Source organism: Lontra canadensis, unplaced genomic scaffold (genome assembly GCF_010015895.1).
Source record: "Lontra canadensis isolate GAN:19392208 unplaced genomic scaffold, GSC_riverotter_1.0 scaffold26, whole genome shotgun sequence".
In the NCBI taxonomy this organism is placed as follows: domain Eukaryota; kingdom Metazoa; phylum Chordata; class Mammalia; order Carnivora; family Mustelidae; genus Lontra; species Lontra canadensis.
In genome coordinates this window covers 19,003,046-19,026,532 of record NW_022631020.1, presented here as the reverse complement: position 1 = coordinate 19,026,532, position 23,487 = coordinate 19,003,046, and the positions used below count along the sequence as shown (strand labels likewise).

General features: G+C 36.3%; 1 protein-coding gene across 13 annotated transcripts in view; it reads right to left on the bottom strand.

The window, feature by feature from the left end:
- Nucleotides 1-23,487, bottom strand: part of MYCBP2 (MYC binding protein 2) — a 262,254-nt gene that overhangs the window by 26,292 nt on the left and 212,475 nt on the right. For 11 of the 13 annotated variants that reach the window (XM_032864195.1, XM_032864197.1, XM_032864202.1 and 8 more), the window contains 10 exons: nt 21,961-22,128; nt 17,115-17,272; nt 15,571-15,770; nt 14,589-14,738; nt 10,941-11,101; nt 9,219-9,375; nt 8,812-9,036; nt 5,855-5,920; nt 4,203-4,442; nt 3,791-3,889 (listed from right to left, as the gene is read on the bottom strand). In XM_032864195.1, the coding sequence (XP_032720086.1) occupies nt 3,791-3,889; nt 4,203-4,442; nt 5,855-5,920; nt 8,812-9,036; nt 9,219-9,375; nt 10,941-11,101; nt 14,589-14,738; nt 15,571-15,770; nt 17,115-17,272; nt 21,961-22,128 (1,624 nt within the window). The remainder of the gene's footprint in view (nt 1-3,790; nt 3,890-4,202; nt 4,443-5,854; nt 5,921-8,811; nt 9,037-9,218; nt 9,376-10,940; nt 11,102-14,588; nt 14,739-15,570; nt 15,771-17,114; nt 17,273-21,960; nt 22,129-23,487) is intronic. The other 2 variants (XM_032864196.1, XM_032864207.1) reach the window with 1 other exon arrangement.

Genomic DNA, 23,487 nt, shown 5'->3' with positions numbered 1-23,487 from the left:
TCCCACTCCCTCTGCTTGTGTTCCCTCTCTCGCTGTGTCTGTCAACTAAATAAATAAAAATCTTAAAAAAAAAAAAAAAAGAATACCATTTGATAAAAACTCTCAGAAAACTAGGAATAGAAAGAAACATCTTCAATCTGACTAGCGCATTTACAAAATATCTACAGCTAACATCACACTTCATGGTAAAGACTGAATATTTCCTATTAAGATCCAGAAAAGGCAAAGATGTCTGATGTCACCACTTGATATTGAAGGTCGTAGCTATTACACTAACACAAGAAAAGAAATTTAAGGCATATGGGCTGGGAAGGAAGTAAAACCAACTTTCTTTGCAGACAACATGATTATCTATGAAGAAAATCCTAAAAAGTCTACAAAAAAAATCCTTCTAGAACTAAGAAGTGAATTTAAGAAGATCACAATTATATTTTTACATACTAGAAATGAACTGAAAAGTGAAATAAAAAATACCATTTGCATATCATCAAAAACAATTATTATTTACAGATTATTGTTATTATTAATATAATTATTTAGGGATCAAGATGTGTATAAGACCTGTACAATGAACTACAAAACATTGCTGACAAAAATTAAAGAAGATCTAGATAAATGGAGAAATATATCATATTCATGGATAGGAACACTTAATATTACTAAGATGTCAATTATCCCCAAATCACTTAGCAATTTGGTACAGCTACAATCAATATTCTAGGTTTTTTTTTTTTTTTTTTTTTTTTTTTTTTTAAGAAGAGGAAAAGACAAGCTGGTTCTAAGCTTTATATGAAAATATAAAGGGCCTAGAATAGCCAAAATAACTTAAAAAAGAACCGGGTTGGAATCTGATCTCATGATTTCCATAAGCTGCAGTGATCAAGACAGTCTGATGTTGGTGTAAGAATATACATATAGATCGATGCAAAGAGTGCAGAATACAGAAACAGACCGACATATTTATGGTGAATTTATTATTGATAAAGGATAATTTTTTCAACAAATGGTGGTGGAACAACTGGCTACCTACACGCAAAAATAAATGAAATTCTGGGTGGCTCAGTAGTTTAAACATCTGCCTTTGGCTCAGGTCATAATCTCAAGGGTTCTGAGACAGAGCCCTGTACTGGGCTACCTGCTCAGCAGGGAGTCTGCTTCTCCCTCTGCCTTTCATCCTACTCGTGCTTTCTCTCTTTAATAAATAAAATCTAAAAAAAATCCACCATCCTAATAGAATAAAAAGATTAAAAAAAAATAAATGAAACAACTCTGACCTCACACTATAAAGAAAAATTAACTTAAAATGTATATGGCTATAAACAAAAGAATTAAAACTCTATTGCTTTTAGAAGAAAATCTTTGTGACATTAAAGTTTAGGTAAGATAAAAAAATCACAAGTCATTTAGAAAAAAACAGACTGAATTATACTTCCTCAAGATCAAAAACTTCTGTTCCCAAAAAAACAAACAAAAAACCCCAAAGAACTTCTGTCCCTGAAAGATAAACCACAGAGTAGGAGAAAATATCTGAAAACGCATATTGGCTAAGGAGTCTTTATCTTCAATAGATATATATATAAAAAATCTTACAACCTAATATAAAAAAATAGGGGTAAAAAATTTGAACAGATACTTCACTAAATAAAGTGATGGCAAATAAGCACATGAAAATTTACTCAACATTACTAATCATCAGAGAAATCCATATTAAAACCACAATGAGATATTGCTACATACCTACTACAATGGCCAACATTAAAAAGAGTGACAATCCTAAGCGCTTTTGAGAGAATGTGGAGCAACTGGAAATCTTATACACTGCTGGTAAAAATGCAAATTGGTTCAATCACTTTGGAAAGAATTCAGCAGTTTCTTACAAAGTTAAACATACACTTACCATACAACCCAGCAATTCTACTCACAGGTATTTACCCAAGAAAAATGAAAACATACCCATACAAAAATCAGCTTTATTTATTAACAGCCAACAAAGAAACAACATAAGTATCCATCAAAAGGTCAAAGAATAAACAAATTATGGTAAATCCACATAATGGAACACTTCTCAGCAACCAAAAGAAACAACTACTGATAGGTGTGTTCCTACATGGATGAATCTCTAACATCATTATACCAAAAGAAAGAAACCATAAGAAAAGGTTACATTCTATCTGGTTCCATTTATATGACATCTGGGGAAAGGCAACACTCCAGGAGCAGAAAATAGTTCAGTGGTTGCCAGGATCTAGGCATGAGGTGAGAGGACTGACTGCAAAACACCCAGAGGGACATTTTACGAGTGATGATTTTACGACTGCATATATTGGTCAAAATTCATCAAACAATACAGTTTAAAAGGATGAATTTTTTCCTTATCTAAATTCTACTTCAAAAACCTGATGTAAAAAATGATTCTCTTAATAATTATGCTATTTCATGGGCAGCTTACCACTAGCATAAACTTTCCCAATCAACTTTAACATCTCAAACTACACTCTCCTACTGTTAGTCCAGCCTCTTCAAAGAGCTTGCTCAAATCCCTTCTGTCATGCTAACTCTGACTCATTCCCTTTCCAGTCCAAGTCATACCCAATACCTACCCAAAGCCTCCTCTGACTGCTGCAGGGCATAATACTTTCAACATATTCTGAAACCCTGTGACATGTGCAATGTTTTCACATACATAAAAAATAGATTATATGCAATACAGTATCCCTACTGATTTCTTTTTTGGGGTTGTGTGAAAGGTTCACATCTAAGAAAACACACAGTTTTCTGAGGGCTTGGTACCAATGACCATAGTTACTTAGCACAAAATCACCATTTGCTAAAATTCGGTTGATTCAATGAATAATCACACAGTCTTACAGTCATTCAAATGATATCGCCACAGGATGCTAGAAGAAACAACCAGACTTTATAAAATCTTATTTTCTATGGAGCCCAAATAGAAAGATGTGGATGACTTAGACATTACTACACCAGAAGGCACAGAGCTAGACTACATTAAGTCCTTGAAATTATCTTTCAAAGAGCTGCCAAGGTGATTATCTGTAACATCTAACAACATAAGAATATTGAGACCAGTCAGGCTTGACCTCTTTTTGGAAATAGGTGAGGTTTTCTTCTTGGGTATAGTGCTTTAGAACAGAACAAATAAGTAAAGGCAACCACATTTTAAAAGAAATTTCAAGAACAAGATAAAGAACAGGTTATTCCAATAAAAATAGACTGAATGCATGTGTGTTTATGCCATGGATATAAAGACAAATCAGATATGTACTTGGTTTTTAAGAAGCTATGATTCAGTAGAAGAGACAAATCTGTGTACAAGTAAACATATGGAAGAAATCGAGAAGAGACTCATAGAAACTATGATGAAGTTGAGCAGAAGGAAAACTGCATATTTTGCAGGGGAAATCTTAAAGAAGATTCTTCGAGGAGACAGTATTTTTGACCGAGACTGTGAAAGGCAGAGTAAATGGAGGAAGGAGATCATCGACGGCACACAATACAGTAAGCAACTAAGCTGATTTTACAAATCCCAACACTTGAACACAACAGCCCAAGATACAGAGGAAATTTTGTTGTTACTTATAATGCTAGCTAGATCATATATAAACAAATAATTTCTTTTGATAGTTTCTTCATCTTCTAATTAAAGTAAAAAATATTAACTGCATATAAACTACCACCTATCCATTAAAATACATAGCAATAGGTAATTTCACTGAACAAAAGTAAGAAAATGAAAAAGGGAAATAAATATCTTTAGAATACAAATAAATACATTGTATACTTTTTCCTCTCCTTCAGGTGAGGACAGTAGTGCTTTTTCCTCTTGTTCTGGTGTGGGCTCAGCATCTCCAGAGATGAGCTTTCCAAATACCTGATGAAGACAGGAGCATGAGATGGGATCAATGGCAGTAGTTATTAGTGTGGAAGCTAAAGGATGCATGAGCTAATTCTGCAGGTTTTATAATATTACTATGCTATCCTTGCTATATTTTTAAGAATTACGAGTGCAAAATGAAACACAGGAGTTTTGGGCTATGTATGAGAAGAAGAGAAAATGGGTCACATCTGTTGCCAGCCATCTCTAACAAGTTTTACAAAGTATTTTGTTACTGTTTTGGTATTACTATTGAGTAAGATTTTATTTCAGGGCATCCTGTGCTAGATTATGGAGTAAGGACACTCACTTGAGATGTAATAAGTCTGAACACTCGCAGAGTCTCGGCTTCGCAGTTTCTTTGCTGGGCCACACTGGCTGAAATCTGGCCAGCAATTTTGGTGCTTTCGCCATCCTTCCAGCCCAGGACTTTTACTTGTCGAACTCTCAGTGTATTTTCTGGGCCCTTTAATTCAATCTTGATGATGTGATTATCCCCTCCTGGGAGTTCACTTGTTACCCAACCAATGTGCCTGGAATCCAGATCAACCTAGCATAACAGAAGAGGGATAGAAACCTGATACAGCTGTCTCACTCTCTTATCACTATCCTAGACTTAGCGCTAATAACAGCAAGCTCAAATCACAAAAACTTGTGCAGAGACCAAGGTTTACCGTGTTACTTCATGCTGATTATCTTACTTAAACCTTGTGAGGGTAAGTAATACTACAGTACTATTACACAGATGAAGTGAGGTTAACACAGGTTAAAGGATTCTTAGTATGAGATGGAGCTGAGAATTAAAATGCAGGTCTGAGCACTTTCCAGGGACAAGTTATATAAGTAACATCACTAATAACTTTATATGTGACTGTCCTTTCCGTATACTGACTATGAGTAGGAGCACTCACAAGATCAGCATGGGGCCCTGTTTTGTGCATTTTTTTTGGGGGGGGTGCATCTTCACATTAAAGCAACATTTAAAGATGAATTTTTTAAAAAAAGAGGATTTTTGATGTGCAGTTACTTAATATGTTTTACTTTTGAAGAAAAATTATATGTAACTTCACTTTTATGATTTCTTATTTCACTGAGAGTGAAACTTTTTTTCCAAGGATTAAAGTTCAATGCACTGTGAAATGGTTTTGACACTATTCACCTGATAATATGAAAACCATTCTTACGGTTATTTGATGTCAAAGAGAAAGGAGCTGGGACTTCTACATTATTTACGTAGACATCTAAATTGGTATTATTTTGATTGATAATGTCAATTTTCTAGAAAGAGCATTAAGTATAAATAAATAGTACCTCACTGAATAGGATTATTTCCCTAAATTTTTTAGCCTTTTAAACAAAATTAATTATTTAATCCAAAATCTCAATTCATTCTGTCCATGATTTGAAAAACAAAGCAAAACAAGTGGTCAACATTTATGGGATAAAGTTGCTACAGAAGAACTCTGATAAAGTTTCACTAACACAAGTCAGTTTATACAGAATCTCAGATACACACCCAAATAAAATCTAACTTGTTTCTAAAGATGGTTTATAAGATCAACTTGCAGCCTGGATACAGTTTCAGTGTTCTAAGTAATAGATTCAGGCTGGAGGACAATAATCTACATTTTAACCTGAAGTATAGGTGTTCATTTTGAATTGGATCTATGATGCATTTAAGGTACCCTGCATCTTTGAAGGGAGGTGGAGGCAGATTGGAGGACTGTAGGTACAGTATAAGTGTTCGTGGCAGGAGAACATTTAGGGCACTAATGGATAAGATGTTTAGCACAGAATGGTTATAAATGTTCCTATATCTGGAATATTTGTCAGGTTAGTGTTTTATAAACAGATGATTTTCTATAATACTTTGGTAGCATGCCAAAATTAGAATTTAACAGTGGAGGCTGAGAAGAATTTCTCCCTGGGTAGCACAAAATTTAATGACAAAATTTTAATTACCTGCTTTATTCTGCACAAATCTTCTACTGCTTTGCCAGTTAAGAAGGTCATTGAGGTAACTTTATTCTAAAATAGACAATTCACAACAATTATTATCCTATATTCCTGGTCCTGAATTTACAATGGTTTCTTATGGGCTACCAATACCACATTAATAGTAACTGTCATTTTTCTTCCCAACTGACCTCACTCCCTCTGCCCGACCAACCACATTCTTAAAACTCCAGTCTTGCCTTATTCTCACAAATTCTACCTTCAGTCTCCATGGGCTCTGAAAGAGGAGCTTGGCATTCCCTTTTTTTATCCAAAATCTAAAGACTGATTTTTTTTAAAGATTTATTTATTTGAGAGTGAGTGAGTGAAAAAGAAAGAGCATGAGAGGGGAAAGGGGCAGAGGGACAGATAGACTACCCACTGAGCAGGGAGCCTGATACAGAGCCTGACACGGGACTCGATCCCAGGACCCAGGATCATGACCTGAGCCAAAGGCAGATGCTTAATTAACCAGCTGAGCCACTCAGGCGCCCCCAAAGTCTAATGATTTAAATTCTATCCCTATCATGAGACCTTTCATAACTCTGTTTGCCACTCCTGTCCCACTCTCTCTGCTATACTTTCATTGCTTCTGGAGGTAAAAGCAAGGAAGGTAGGTGACTTAACCAACAAATACTTGTGAGTGTCACAATGTACACAGACTGCCTTACAGACTTGGAGAAGGATGTATGAAAATGACGGGTTCTATCCTCTCGAGATCCTTGCCACACTAGGGAAGGAACATTAATTAACACATGAAATAAATATCAAACAGAAGTTCAGAATCTTTAAGTACTGAAAAGAATCATTCTAGTACTAGAGCCAGAGACCCTAAAGTTGAGTAACTTTTATGCAAGGCACATCAAGGAACAGATTAGCACATTAATTCCTGAGAGAACTGCATACTTAGCTATATATCAGGTCTAGGCTAATGCAATTCCAACAATTGCTGTGTATGAGGCACTGGTTGTGGGCAGGTGGGGACACAGAGGTACATCAGCCTCAAGGATACTTGTAACTCAGAGAAGGTTTCTTAAAAGGAAAGCAGATATTGGCTTACCTACTGGGGCTTTTATTTTTTTTATCTTTTTAATTTGTTTTTTAAGATTTTATTTATTTGACAGACACAGATCACAAGTAGGCAGAGAGGCAGGCAGAGAGAGAGAGGAGGGGAAGCAGGCTCCCTGCTGAGCAGAAGCCCAATGTGGGGCTTGATCCCAGGATCCCAGGACCATGACCCGAGCCGAAGCCTAAGGTTAAGGCCTTAACCCACTGAGCCACCCAGGCGCCCCCCTACTAGGGCTTTTAAAAACGAGTATTGCTACGATTCTCTCCCTAAAAGGGAAAAATGTCAAATTGACTGCCATCATTGTTCTGACGGAGAGTATGTCCTGGCTTAAAATATACCATGAATTATACATAACTTTGTACTATACAGTAAATTCTAGCTAGAAAAATGTTTTGATTTCTTACACTTGACTTTCTAGTTGTGCCAAATGAAACTCTTGGCACCAAAAAGGAGATACGCCTTATGATATATTAGCTAAACCTCCTTTTCTTATTCACTGCCAGGGAACAGGAGTTAGGGATGGCTGTGGATGGCAAGGAATGTTGAAGGGAGACTGGACTTCTGACGTTGGCATCCTATACGGGTTATCCAAGACCCAACCCCACCACTCTGGCTCCTTCTGGGAAAGGAAATACATGAATGGAATGGGAGAAAGCTGGCAATGGTCAAAGGGGATTGATTTATTTATTTACTTATTTTTAAAGATTTAATTTATTCATTTGACAGACAGAGATCACAAGTAGGCAGAAAGGCAGGCAGAGAGGGCGGGGCGGGGGGGGGGGAAGCAGGCTCCCTGCTGAGCAGAGAGCCCGATATGGGGCATGATCCCAGGACCCTGAGATCATGACCTGAGCCAAAGGCAGAGGCTTTAACCCACTGAGCCACCCAGGTGCCCCTCAAAGGGGATTTATTAATACTGTTTTTGCTAGCAAGCCACAACCCTTCTGAGGGAAAAATTCTAAGGAGTTCCTTCCCCAGGAATGGGGGTAGAAGCATGTGGGGCAGCTGGTGCTTCTTGGTTCTCAACAGTCCAGTAGATAGGACTCTTTTTCCTTTGTTTACTGCCTTTTGTCAAGGAGGACTAAATTCAGTTGAAACATGTGAACAGGCTAGTGTTAGGAAGAATACAAATTATGATTATTCACGGTAGTCTAGATACCCCACCACCAATGCTGTGAAAGCTAAGAGTGAGGGTTGGAAACTGAGAGCTAATTATATAATAGGTCAAAGTGTATTAAGTGCCATCAGAGTAATATAAAAAAAGAACCTAGAGAAGAGAAAGAGTAAATTGTTAAAAAAAGATTTTATTTATTTCAGAGAGACAGAGATAGCAACAGAGATAGAACATGAGTGGGGAGGAGAGGGAGAAGAAGGTTCTCCTCTGAGCAGGACCCTGGGATCATGACTTGAGCTTCAGGCAGACACTTAACTGACTGAGTCATGCAGAACTCTGGAAAGAGTAATTTTTATAGAAGAGGTCCTGGGAGAGGAACTTTTTCCTGGTCTTTCAAGATTCTGGAAGAATCTGATAGGCAGAGTTTAAGGTGAGGACTTCCAGGCCAAGAGAAGAGCTGAAACAAGGGCACGTGTGTAGGCAGTTATAGTGCATTCATTTATTCTGCTTAGCTGGGAGCCAGGGTGTTATTTGTATCACATCTCTTTTTAGAATTGGTATTCCATAGTGCCCCAGTCCTCTTAATCTGTTTTTAGATTTAAGATTTATTTGGGAAACATAAAAATGTTGTTTGGTAAAGTTCTACCTGAAAATCTTTTTGCTAAACTCAGAGTTCACAGGGCACAGTCACTGACGGTCTGAAAAGAACTAATGAGCCACAAATTAAGTTTCCTTTCTTACCCCGAGATCTCGGGAATTGTCCACATGGACAGATACGTAGCGGGCATTGATTCCTTTTACACAGTTGATGGTGATGTTCTTAGTTTTGTTTTTATCCTCATCTCCTGATTCCCAAAAGGTTTCTGTAGAACCATCTGTCAAACTGCCAATCATGGCAGGTCGGCTTGAAGTTTTTATGTCAACAATGCTGGTTAAGTCCTTTAGGCACATTACTATGCACAATTCCTACCGGAAACAAATGCACGTTATTACAACACTGAAATGGAAATCTTTCCTGGTAATAAAACAAATAAGACATGAGGTAAGAAACAAATGAACTGAATTGTTTAGGAGTAACTTGCAGTTTCTCCTTCTACACACTGTTGAATGTTAGCGGGATGACACAGGACAGCTGGTCAATGACTGACCTGACTCATTGCTTCAAAGCCAGACTGAATACTGATGCTAAAACTTTCTTCACTATCTCCATCATCTGATTTTGACAAAATATTGTTAATGTGATGAAAGACATTACTCTGATGGAGGAACTGGTGATCAGACTGCTTGAATTTCAGACTCCAGCACCTAAAAAGGTATAAGCAAAACATTAAATAATTTCTAAGGAATTCCTGGAAAAGCACTCCATAGTTAGTATTCCAAAAAAACTTAATGTTCCAGGTGAAAAACAGAAATGGGAAAAAAATTAGGAAATAATATCACTGCCTTTTTCTGAGAAATAAAGGTAATTTCTTTGGAACAAGGTAAGACCTAAAGAAAGTTTGCTCATTTTACATATAGAAAAATACGTTTACATATAAAGAAATTTGCTTCTGTAGCCATGAAGATAAAAGGTATAGAAACAAAAAAGGTAATAGATCAAATTTGCAGTTAGACAAGTGTTAACCCAACTGAAACAGCCTCTCAAATTTATTAGTTTTAGAATTCTATACTAATTCATCAGAGTGTATATAACACATCCTACACTTCAAAAATCTTGTGAGGAGGAAACACAATCTTCCCTCTGCTAGTCTTATTATTAGGGCTGTGGGTAGCCAAAAATCACTCCATCACCTTACAGCTTACAAACGTCAATGGAGCATTCATTTATATGTGTGGCTCCATATGTAGATCTGATAACAAGGTTCACAATGTAGAAGTAATGTTAAAATATTAGCAGGCTTAGACTTAAAAGTAGGTGATGCTCCCCTACCTTGTATATAACTAAGGTTCCATTTTTCTCAAAATTCTTTTCAATTCAAAATCAATATTTTAATTTCTGTTTCTGAGACTTCGTTCTCTCTCTCCCTTTTATGACATATAAAGGTCTTCTCTTAAGTAATGGAAAATTTTATATGATGGCATAAAATGTAGGGGACAAGATGAAGGACACAATTCTTCACTGAAAAGCTCACTCCCTCACTTGCAGCAAAGACATTTGCTGCTCTGAGTGGGAGCTGTAGGATCACAGAAGACCAAGTGGGTTACACAGGGCCAGAAGGAGTAGATGGGGGGAATCAGGTACTTAGTAGCTTCATGGCCTTAGCCAAGTGACCTCTCACATCCTTAGTCTCTGCCTCTGTAAAATGGGAACAGCACACCCCATCTTCCTGGCTCGAGGGGCCTCCCAGGTGCACTCCCAGAGACATAGGCCCAAGCTCTTTTTGTTTCCACAAGAGTTCATTCTAAAACATAGCAGTGAGCTAACCATCCACGGGAGTGGGGAGGACCAGGTTTATATCACTCATTCTATAGCAAATAACTGACCATCCCCTTTGGAATAAGCACCAGTCATTGGGGAGTGGGATGGAGGTGGCCGGGGGAGTACAGAGGAGTGGGTTTTTAAAAAATACGCAATTTAAATATATTTAAATATATTTGGGAAAAAACAAAAACAAAAATCTCCTCTTGGGTAGCACTGAGACAAGTGACTTGGGGTAGAAGTGGGTTGGGATGTGAGGAAAACTGTTACAGACTGATAATTCAGAGCATCAAGAGTGTATTAACCTCATTTTATAGAGGGGCAAACAGGTGTGAGCTAAGAAGAAGTCTTTGTATCTTACTATTTAACAAGGTCTTTCAAGCATTTTGTGTTTGAATACTACATAAAATCTCTTCTCCACGGTACCTAGAACACTTAGATGTAAAATTACCTTAGGGCCATTTGCTGTAATGAACTGCCACTGGGGAGAGACATCATAAGATCGGAGATTGTCTGAAGTAAGCGGTGAAATGTGTGTGGTAAAGGATGAGCAGCTTCCCCGGCAATCACTATATCCGAGAGGGGATGTTCACATACTCTTGTATCCTTCTCCTAACACAGAAATGGAAAGCGAGTTGATCAGTCTGCATACTGAAAAGGACTTTCCCCACACACAAAAAAATTATGTATACTTAGAAGTGTTATGTAGACAGTAAAGACAGTTACGTAACAGAAATGCAAGCAAGAAAACTAAAACCAAATCATACCCAAAACATGCTTTCACTAATTATGTTTTGTACTATCTTTTAGGGAAAAAGTAATGAGGTCACTCACAAATAAAATCACCAAACAAATGGATACGGTATCTGTATAGATTCTGGTGAGCTCACAAATATACCAACAGGGTGACTTGTATGTTTGGAGCCTCACCCAAACCGCTGACCCACAGGGTAGTCAGCCAATAGGCAACTGTTTTCATCCGATGAGTTTTAGGTTGGTTTGTTATGTAGGAATATTTAGTTGTTAAAGGTGTGAAACAATCTTAGACTGTAATTATGTTTTTTTTTTCCTATTTCTCCTTGCAGTTCTGTCAATTTTTACCTATTATTTTTAAGACTATATTATTGAGGGGCGGCTGGGTGGCTCAGTGGGTTAAAGCCTCTGCCTTCGGCTCAGGTCATGATCCCAGGGTCCTGGGATCAAGCGCCACATCAGGCTCTCTGCTCGGCAGGGAGCCTGCTTCCTCCTCTCTCTCTGCCTGCCTCTCTGCCTACTTGTGATCTCTCTGTCAAATAAATAAATAAATTCTTAAAAAAAAAAAGACTATATTATTGATGCATACATGTTTAGAATTGTTCATCATTTTGTAGAAAGCTTTTTTATCCCTATTATTAATTTCATCTTAAAACTTTCTTTTCTTCTGATGTTAAAGAGTCACACCAACTTTATTTTGTTTGGTGTTTGTCCAGTATATCTTTTTCTAAACTTCCACTTTCAGTCTTTCTGTATCCTTATGTTTTAGATGTGATGCTTATGAACAGCATCTACCTTTTGTTTTTTCATCTATTCTGACAAATTTTCTTTTATTTAATTAATTGTTTAAAGGATTTTATTTATTTATTTGAGAGAGAGAGAGAGAGAGAGAGGGCAAGAGTAGTGGGAAGGTGCAAAGGGAGATGCAGAAGCAGATCCCTGATGAGCAGGGAGCCTGATACACGACTTGATCCCAGGACTCAGATCATTACCTGAGCCAGAGGCAGGCACCCAAGTGACTGAGCCACCCAGAAAACCACTGTTTATTTATTTAAAAAAAAGACTCATTTATTTATTTGAGAGAGAATGAGAGAGAGAGAGAGAGAGAGAGAGAGAGTGTGTGTGTGTGTGTGTGTGTGTGTGTAGGGGGAGTGCCAGAGATAGAGAAGCAGACTCCCAGCTGATCGCAGAGCCCCACACAGGGCTCTATCTCATGACCCAGAGATCATGACCTGAGGTGAAATCAAAAGTTGGATGCTTAACTAACTGAGCCACCAGGCATCCCAATTTTTGTCTTTTAAATGGAAGATTCAGTCCTCTTTGTACTTATTTCTAATATGTTACTTTCTATTTGCACCACTTCTTTCTATTTTGTTTTCCCTGTTGGGGAGGGGATGAGTTGACTTTTCACATTTTTCTATGAGTTTGGAAATTATACACTCTATTTCTTTTTTTTTTTTTTTAAGGTTTTATTTTTAAGTCATCTCTACAACTAATGTGAGACTAGAACTCACAACCCCGATATCAAGAGTCACACGCTCCACTGACTGAGCCAGCCAGGTGCCCCCTATACACTCTGTTTCTGTTCTTTGTGTAATGATACACACTAACACTTTGTGTAATGACACACACTCAACTTAATCTAAAGCTCATCAAAATCATTATCAGCCCACTGAACACCAACACCAATCACCTGCCTCCTCATGTATATGGTACTGCTGTGTGTATTTTGGCACTAAGTTTTAAAAAATCACTCTCATTACATATTATCACTTTTTATATAGTCTTTGTTAAGATTTAACACTTTCTTTTCTTTCCATTCTCAGATCTTCCATGGAATATCTCCTATTGTAACTGAAGCGCATTACAATTTTCCTTTGTAAAAGTCTGTTTGTGGCAATCCCTCTGTTTATTTTCTGAAAATATCTTTATTTTTCCTTTCTTCTATAAAGATAGATTCATTGGATTGACAGTTATTTTCTCTCAGCACACTGAAAGTATCAACTGATTGCCTTTTAAAAAAAGTTCACTGTCTTACAACTTAACAATACTGTTACTGAAAATTCAGTTGTCATTCTTACTGTCCCTACTTTAAGTATAATTTTTCCCTTCATGGCTGCTTTAAAGACCTGCTCTTTGTTTTGGTTGTTCAGATAATTCACTATGATTTGCCCACCACAATTTTTCTTTATTCTGCCTGGGGTTCACTGGGCTTCCTGATTCAATGCATTGTCTTCTGTAATCAATTCTGGACAATTTTCAGGTATCAATTCCTCAAATAGTACCATTTTCCATTCTGTCTATCCTCTCTTTCTTGAACTCCAATTAGATAAATGTTACACCTTCTCATATTTTTCACTTTTTAAAGCAACTCATTTTTTTTGTTTTATTCTTGATGATTTCTTTAAAAGGTCTCTCTTCACAGCTCACCAATTTCTTGACTAATCTGCTGTAAATCTCAGAACTGATTTTTTTTTGGTTCACTGTTTTTTTTCTAACATTAATTATTATACTAACATATAATTCTTAATATTCAGTTCTTTTTCAAATCTGTCATTCTTACATTTCTTCTTATATTAAAGTTTGTCTTTTATTTTTCAAAGCACATTAAACATAGTTATATTACACAGATAGACAGATAATAAATTACAACTACTGAAATTGTTGAAGGTCTATTTCTGTTGCCTGTTTTTTCTGCTAGTTATCACTCAGGGTACTTTGTTTCCTTGTGAGTTTTAAGAATTTGGCTATGATAATGTTGTCTGATATCCTTGCAAATTAATCATACACTATTAAGCATATAATTTCAGAATGCCTGCCAGTGAATTAAATGCGGTCTAGTTTTCCATTTACAGATGAGGCGAGTAGTCACATTGTTACAGATGTGTAAATGGGTCTAGCACCCAGGTTTCTAGGGTCCTAGTCAATGTCCTTCCATTATGCAGGTTGCTTCCTATAAAATCCAAGTCCTTTCTAGCCAAGCAAACATTTTTAAATTTCATGTCCTTACATAGTACATTTTTATTACCAACTTAAAGCAATGTTGTGGAGTAGATAGATCTTCCATAGAATAATGTTGCCCTCTTTATCTGTCTTATGTAGTACTGTAACAGTATATACCTTTCAATTCATTGTTTCAGGACAATAACGTTTAGTGAGACATCAGAACTGAATGACCGCATCTTTGCCAAAGAGAAAAACGTTGCTCATAGCACTGAAATTTTACTCTTGCCTTTAGGTTATATAACCTGTGAATGAGCTCATGCATATTATTGTATTATCTGAAGATGGTTCTACTCTTCTATAAAAACATGGACAACCCCACCCCCCACCAAAAAAATCTCACTTGTTCTGCATTTTCTTTGTTTGTTTTATTTTCCTCATCCTCTTCTTCTTCTGGTTCCACTGGAGCAGGAGTTAATGATGCCACAAAATGCCACAGAATATCATGTAGAGAAGTTGTTTGGATGACATTACACAGAAGCCAGTTGAAAGCCTGAATAAATGATGGTTAAATGAGTCAAAGATAAAAAGAAAATATGTGAGTAAACGTTACCAAGTATTCCATGGACCAAGTATTTCAAGTAAAGATACTAAAAACATCTGACCTTCATTTTACCAAAAACACACCAAACTTGAAATAGTCAATAATTTTGGTTCCCAATTAAAAAACATGATAGGGAAAATAATACTTATGAAATGCAACGCAGAAGTATTTTTTCAAACCACTTTTTACTTCAAAGATTCATCTTCATATTAATTTGTTGAAGCACATTTTTTCCCAACTTATATTTAGGATAACACAAAATGTTTTTCAAGTTCTATACTTAAATGTATTTATATTGTTCCCACCATCATTGAAGTGGCAGGTTATTTATTATACTCATGACAAAAAAGATTACAAATATATAAAATACATATAAAAATATGACAGTAATTCCATCATTTCCAGAGAATAGGCTCAGAAAAGTTATTATAGTTAAACTTATAACTCAAAAGCCCTACTTGTCCTCTCTTTTTCATGATTCTTCTAACTGAAATGATGTCATTCTTACAAAAAGTTTTTTTAAAAAAGATGCTAACAGGATTAAAACAATAAAGCACTACGGAAATAAATTTCTTGAGAGTGCTTAAATATGGATCTCTATATTCGTTTATATTCATAAATGAAGAGTTTAATTTTGATGTGAACATTTGATATTTCTGATTGGCTAGTGTCTCTTAATTTTTTGAAATTTCTGTTGGGTAGAAAAGGAACTAACATTAAAGAAAATCATCAAATGATTTGTATGATCAATGAATCAATAACCCCATTAATGTATTCATACCTCCATGGCAAAAACTCGGCAAGCAGATTTCCTTAGGGCCTGTTTCATTGCTATTTCAAGACCTTCTAGATCATGATGTTGTATAACAAAAGCTAAAACTGGCCATTGAAAATTTCGTTCTCCTTTGGAAAGAGAACTGTGGGCTGAGATTAGCCGGGAAAGCTCAGGAGATGGATGCCTCAAGAGGGAAGAACCAACTTCTATTTATAAAAAAAAAAAAAAAAAATTAACTTTCATTGACAATAATACATACAATTAATATATTTAAGATGGTATTAAAATAACAGTATCTAGCTTATTCACCATAGTATTTTTCTTCTTCTTTTTTTGGGTTTGTTTTGAATGTGACACAAACAACTTCAATTTTTACTGAGGCTGCGAAAGATTAGATATACATTTTTTTAAGATTTTATTTATTTGTCAGAGAGAGAGAGAGCAAGCCTGGGAAGAGGGGCAGAGGGAGAGGGAGAGGGAGAAGCAGGCTCCCCGCTGAGCAAGGGGCCGGATGCGGGACTCCACCCTGAAGGCAGGTGCTTAACGGGCTGAACCACCCAGGCTTCCGGAAAGATTAAATACCTTACTTTCCTAAAATCATGTAGCTACTGAGTCATCAAACTGAGTTTTGAATCCAGGGCTGAATCTTAAGTTCATGGTTTCTAAAACACTCTTAAAAGCTAAATGTTGTATTTCTTTTTCCCTAAATGAAATCTATATAAGATATGTAATTACCTATGTATAAATACTAGACTAAATCTTCATTTAAGTGGGCTACCTGATAAATCACCATATTATCCTTTTCTCTTGGATTTTTTTCTTTATTCCTGACACAGAATTAAGCAGCTCTAATTTGAGGCTACTGATACTAACTAGTCCAGATTATTTAACTTTTTCGATGACTAAGAGCTACTTGTATCCCCACATTATCTATTCAGAGTGGAAGTAGCTCCACTATAGAAGCTCTATAGAGTTAGAAGTTTCTATTGGGAATGAGAATATAATTGTGAAAGTAAGTCATGGGAATGACTAGTTCACTGAAACTTAGTAGAAGGAATAATGGTGGCAACATGTGGCTTAGAAACTAACAGGTAAGATTTTATTTTATTTTATTTCATTTTATTTTAAAGATTATTTATTTATTTATTTGACACAGAGAGATTACAAGTAGGCAGAGAGGCAGACAGAGAGAGAGGAAGGGAAGTAGGCTCCCTGCTGAGCAGAGAGCCTGATGTGGGGCTCAATCCCAGGACACTGGGATCATGACCTGAGCCGAAGGCAGAGGCTTTAACCCACTGAGCCACCCAGGCTCCCCTAAAAGGTAAGATTTTAAAGGTCAATTTATTCTTGAATTATCACTGGATGCTCTCTAGGTCTCTTCCAACTGAGATGCAAAATTTAGACATGCATACTGTTGGGTGTGTCTCAAAAAGGAATGTCAACCACAATTTAAAACCAATCCATTTCCTTTCAAAAACTAGATTTAAAAAAAATAACTACAAATAAAACCATTTGGACCACATAATCTTCCTTTTCATCCTTATACTCACCAGTGTCTCCACTGTTAACTCTTCTTCTAGGAATGGCTTTCACTCGTGCAGGTAAAATGGAGTGTTGTTTATCATATTCAGAAGCAACAACTGAGTATGATCTTTGGAAGACAGTTCTCTTTGCAAGATCAGTATCGGTTATGGGACTAGTTTCCAAACTGCAGAAAGAACAGAATGACCGGTAAAAACTTAGGAGAAGAAGTGAATAAAGTGAAATTATATTTAATTTACAGTAGTATAATCAAATATGTGAACTTATATCTCGTGGAAAAACACAAATTCAAAGCCAACTTGACAAGCGCTCTTTAACTCACAATTTGATCTTTCCAAATGCACTAACATTTTGATTGATTTCAGAACCTGTGTCCTAAAACTTCTGGGTTTCTTAAATCTACTTTGCATTTTTAAATGAAAAAGAAGAAAAGGTATTAAATGTTCTAAACTCCTTTCAGAATCAAAAGCATTCTGGTGGAAGTTATGTCACGATATTCAAGAAAAATAGACAGATATATTCATAAGAGCACAGAAATAAAAGAAAATAGATATGTACACACATAACAAATTGGAAAGTGAAACAATTCAAGGTTCTTTCTGTGCCTGTGTTTTCTATTACATTTCTCATTCTTGGGAAGTGCTGCCCACAACCCCTTCTAGAACATGGCCACACTAAGTGCAATGAAAGGTAACAAACTGATTTTCGGTGTAGAGTTATAGTATACTGACATTCTGGAAGAACTCGGTTTAAGTAAACTAACAATTTTTCTATTTACTATAGCAACATTAAAAAATACTTGAAAAGTTACTAATACAGTAATATACTAATATAATACTGAGGGTTTTTATAAAAAAGAGAAATACCTTTCCTTACTTCCTCTCTAAGACAGATTATTCTTTCATATGTTTTTTTTTTTTTTTCTGTTACCTCATTCCAAATAGGGACAATTTTGCTCACTGTGAGTTCTGGATTTCTTTTCCATCATTCAAGCCAGGTTTGAACTCTTATGTCCGTCAGTCAAGCTTATACGTTTTCTAGAAACTAGTTACCTCCCTGGTGTTTTCTGTACTCACCACCTCTCTAAGGGTATAGACATTCTCATTTGAACAGGCTGTAAATACCTCATATAACCTAGGGTGGTAAAAGTGCCTGGATGTCAGCTTGGGCCAAGAGGTTCCAGAATGACCAGAGAAGAGGGTCTAATTTAATTTAACAGAACTAATTTAATTCACTTTATAAATGGTGTTACTATAAAACTCAAGACCTTTGTTGTGCTTTCAGAGGAAGTTTATCAACTTGAAAAAAAAAAACAAAACCCTGAACTGTTATACAACCTAAAAAGAAAATGACTCGTTCTTATAAAAATGGTTATGCTTGCAAAAAAAAAAAAAATTCAAAGATAACCACCACAACCTCGGCTACTTTGCATCAGATAACTCCCTGTTTGTGGGGGTCTGTCTTGTATACTGTAGGTTGATTAGTAACATTCCTCACCTCTCTACACTGGGATGCCTACTGAACTAGCCTAGTTATGGCAAACAAGGATGTTTTCAAACACTGCCAGGTGTCACCTGCAAGGTAAAACCACCCTTTTACCCCCCCCACTGATTTAATGGAATCATTATTCATTATCTTTTGTAATAGCTTGAGTTTGTCAAGACTTTTTTAAAGAATAGCTCAAAGATGCTATATTCCCTGAATTACTATATGCTTGGGATGTCTCAACCTGGCTGAATATAAAACACTTGAGTCATAGTTTCTTTTATTTAAGATTTTATGAAAATTACTCTTATGTGTAAAGTATATAATCTTTTAAATGTGTTTTTCATGCATTTATTTGATTAATCCATAATTTAGTTCTAAGATTCCCAAGACATTTTATATTTCAGTACGTTTGATCGATTAGGTAAAACTTTCAAGGTAGTATTTTCTTTCTTTTGAAGCACTGGAGACATTGTTTCACTTTTTTTCTTTCATTCAAAGTTGTTCAACAGAAGTCTGAATTCAATCTCAACTTTTCCTTTTGCAAAATGACTTCTTTTTCGCTGCTCAGATACTTGAGAAATTCTTAAGGTTTTTTACTTGGAATTTCAGTAACTTAACCAATTTTTTTTTTTTAAAGCTCTGTTATCTCTCATAGTCACCTATAAAATTTTCCTTTTAATCTAGAAATTCAATACTTATTCATTTGGGGAATTTTTCATATAGCTTTAGATATATTTTTAATTATATTGGTTGGTTTTTCTTCTTTAAAAATGCTAGTCATTCCTCCTTTATTTATTAAGATTTCATTTATTTATTTGATGGAGAGAGACACTGAGAGAGGGAACACAAGCAGGGCGAGTGGGAGAGGGAAAGAAGCAGGCTTTCCGCTGAGCAGACAGACTGAGATGGGGCTCCATCCTAGGACCCTGGGATCATGGGCCAAGGCAGAGGCTTAACCCTCTGAGCCACCCAGGTGCCCCATAGTTGTTATTTTTTTAAAAAGACTTTATTTATTTATTATCTGAGAGAAAGCATGAGCAGGAGGGAGGGGTAGAGGGAGAGGAAGAAGCAGGCTCTTCACTGAGCAGGGAGCCCAATGCGGAGCTTGATCCCAGGACCCTAAGATCATGACCTGAGCTGAAGGCAGCCGCTTAACCCGCTGAGCCACCCAGGTGCCCTAATACCAGTTATTCTTAGGTTAGACTATCCTGTTCCCATGACTGTTTTTTTTCATTCTGTTATAATTATTTGTCTTTTACTCTTTACTTACTATGATTATCTCAAATATTACCTTTATGTCAGTCATTCAATCTACTATCCTAAATGTTTCTAACTAGTCTTTTATTTTTTTTTTAAAGATTTTATTTATTTGACAGAGAGAGAGATCACAAGTAGGTAGAGATGCAGGCAGAGAGAGAGAGGGAAGCAGGCTCCCTGCTAAGCAGAGAGCCCGATGTGGGGCTCCATCCCAGGACCCTAGGATCATGACCTGAGCTGAAGGCAGAGGCTTTAAGCCACTGAGCCACCCATGCACTCTTAATTTATTAGTCTTTTAATGGTATCGATTTGGTCTTCAGTCTGTCCTCTTAGCTCTGTGATACATCCTTTTAATTCATTCTGTTTTTTAATTCATTCTCACATTGTTTCATTAAATATATGTCATTATCAAGTTTTCCAGTATAATAGAGTACTTATAGAATGTTCTTTTTTTCCTTGAGAGTTTTCTTTCAGTTTGGGTTCTTCATCTGACTTTCATGACATACTATTTATTTCCCTTTTGATAATATTTTAAAGTGGGCAGCTCTGTCTAGGTCTTGTGTTTGTTCTGATAAAGTATCAGTGGATTTCCCTCAACTTCCTTTCCACACTATTTGACACCTGCTTTTGTTTTTTTTTCCCCCCCTTCCAGAGAAACTTGAGATTTTACTGAATATTCTATATCAGAAACCATTCCACTGAGTTGGGTGTGCATCCTATTCCTGTGGCAGCATTCCCTGGCACCTTGGATTCCTGCTTTGCTTTAGCATGGAACTGTGGGAAATAGGATTCCCTAGACTTCCACTTTCTTCTGACACTAGTGATGATGTTTGGGGCTTCTATGTTAGAGGGTTTCACCTTGACTATGCCAGTCTATGATACACAGAATATTCTAAGCTATTCCAAGATATATGGAAACTTCTTTTCATTGTCTTTACCTAGAAGTTTATGCCACTTGATTTTGATCCTAAAGGGTAGTAACAACTCAATTAATTTATTAACTAGTCTCAAAATGGTTTCTAACTCTTTAAGAAAATCTATAGAGATACTTTATTACCTTCAAAGATATAAAAGGCTACACTGTACTCTTCAGAGAAACTTTTAAAAATCTCTTTCTTCTTTAGAGAAAATTTTAATAGCAGCTCAAAAAAACTCTGATGAATAATCCACACAGCCGGGGCGGGGGGAAGTCGCAAGTATTTTCAGTGGAAAAACACTCATTTGGATATATGAGTTCTACTGTCTGTATTCAACTCTGTTATAGTAGTTTATATTAATAATAGCATAGTATTAACACAGTGGCATACCTGAAGAAGTGCATTCTTTCTTCCTTCAGCAAATGTCTTCCTTTCCAATGATAATGTGTTTGCAGTTACTCATGCCTGATATCTTGACACGATCCTAAACTTATCCTTTTCATTAGCCAGTTAGCCAACAAGCCACACTGACTTTTACTAGAAAACATTTCTATTATCCAACTTTTTTCCCCCATAATCATTGCCAACATAATCCAACTCCACACACTTTGAAAATCTTTCACTAAATTTATAAGCTTCTCAACTGACACTATTGAGACTATCTTTGCATCTTTATCATGCGGTTTCTCCTCCAAAAAGTCATGGTGGTACCCTAATTCCTTCTGCTTTATATTTACATGCTTTTATTCAGTTTTCAAGAAGGTCTTTACACTGATGTTACTACTATACCTAAGTGAGTGGGAGAAGACTGTATACAATATTCCAGTGAATTCAAGATTTATTTTTGGTACTAATTCTCCAATGGAACTTTCTTTAAGGACTGCCTCAAACTGACATTTCTCTAGTCTGGTGTACTATAGCACTCAATGATACAGTATTATACAACAGAGTCCTTCATTATTACTTCCATTAGTTGACCTCTTCTCTCCAACTAGTCTGCCTCTGCTATCAAGGACTTTGTCTTATTCATGTATGTATGCTTTTTCTTACAGCTCTAATAGTTAGCAGAGACTCAATGTCCTTCTTGAGATGGAAGGACATAACAAAAGAACTTCTAAAGCATTCTTTTCTAGTTCAAAGTCCTTCTACCACCAAACACTGCTATTCAACAGAGAGGAGAGAAGTGAAATACCTTGGTGGCATAGACTTCATATTGCTCTCTGGCTCTTCAAATACATTAGGACTTGCATCTGGTGTCACGGATATGTATGGGGCAGGTACAGACGTTGAACGTAGGTATCTCATTTCATCCTGGAATAGGTTGTCATCTTGATAGCCCACAAAATTTTCATGATGATGCCTGCATTAAATCAAACCCAGTGACTTCAAGTATGACAGCACCATAGATACTTTTCATTTTTAATCTCTTTCATAAAAGTAAAAGCAGCACATGTAACTGTAAGGGTTAAATATTAAAACAATCATAGATATAAGTAGGAGGAAATAAAAGTGACAATTTTATATATAATTATTCCAGGTACTACAAATATTTCAAATCCAAAATTGAACTCCTTTTATTTTGAGAACTTCTCTATCCTCTCGTGTTTTGATGAATGATCCCACCAACTACCCAGGTGCCTGGGCCAAAGTATCTTGGTGTTGTGGTAGGCCTAGTCCTCAACTATGACCAGTTATGACCACTCAGTCCTATGAATATTAGGTTTCCTCTCTTCTGACTCCGTCATCATTGCCTTGGTTCAGGTTCATGTTTCTTGCATGCGCTATTGAAATACAGTCACCATTTTTGGTAGGAACATATGTAAGAATCAAATTTGAGAAAGATTAGATCCATGAAATGTTCCACGGGGTTGGGTGGGTGTAGGTGTCCATTCCCCAGAAGGCTAAAAATACAAAATCCATATTATGGTACAGTGGCATTTTTTAAAACATGTTTTACAATCTGATTCTTTACTTTTTGAATTGGAACAGAGAGTTGTTAACCTAAGTCTACTAAGTGGTCTGACTTAAGCTAAAGATTTATTGCATTTGGCATACTAATGATCTCCACCTCGGTCTCAAATGAATTTAGTATCACATTCCATTTTGTTTCCTGTTTGTTTTATTAAAATAGTAAGTACAAAACTAAAAAAAAAAACCCCAAACTATATAATTCTGCTACAGAGAGGACAACATCACCAAAATGGAACTGTTGGTTGGTGAGCCATTCCTGCAGGCAATTTCCAGAAATCTTCATTTGACAACTGTTGAAAAGCAGTCTGAATTTGGTATATTAAAGTCTGCTTAAAATGCCAGTGTATAATGTATGGAAGTATAGGCTGTACAACTCAAGTCCAATACAGGAAAATAGTATACTATTAACAGGTTTCCCCCACCTTCAGTTATACCCTTTATGAAGTTTCCATGTTTGAAGCAGAGTGATCTTATAACTGCAAATCAGTTTATGTATTTCCCTGTTTAATATTCCTTAACTGTTTTTCCTTTGGGATAAAATCCAAACTTAGCATTGACTGCAGAGCCCCACATTACCTGGCCTTAGGTAACTACTTCTGGGGCATTTCCTATGTTTCTCCCAAAGGCCAATGCTTTCACCAGCCTCTGATTCCTTAAATGTGTAATGCTATTTCATGTGTGTCTTCACGCACGTGCTTTATTCTGTGAGGAACTGCTTTCCTCTACCACCTACTTGATTGATTCCTAT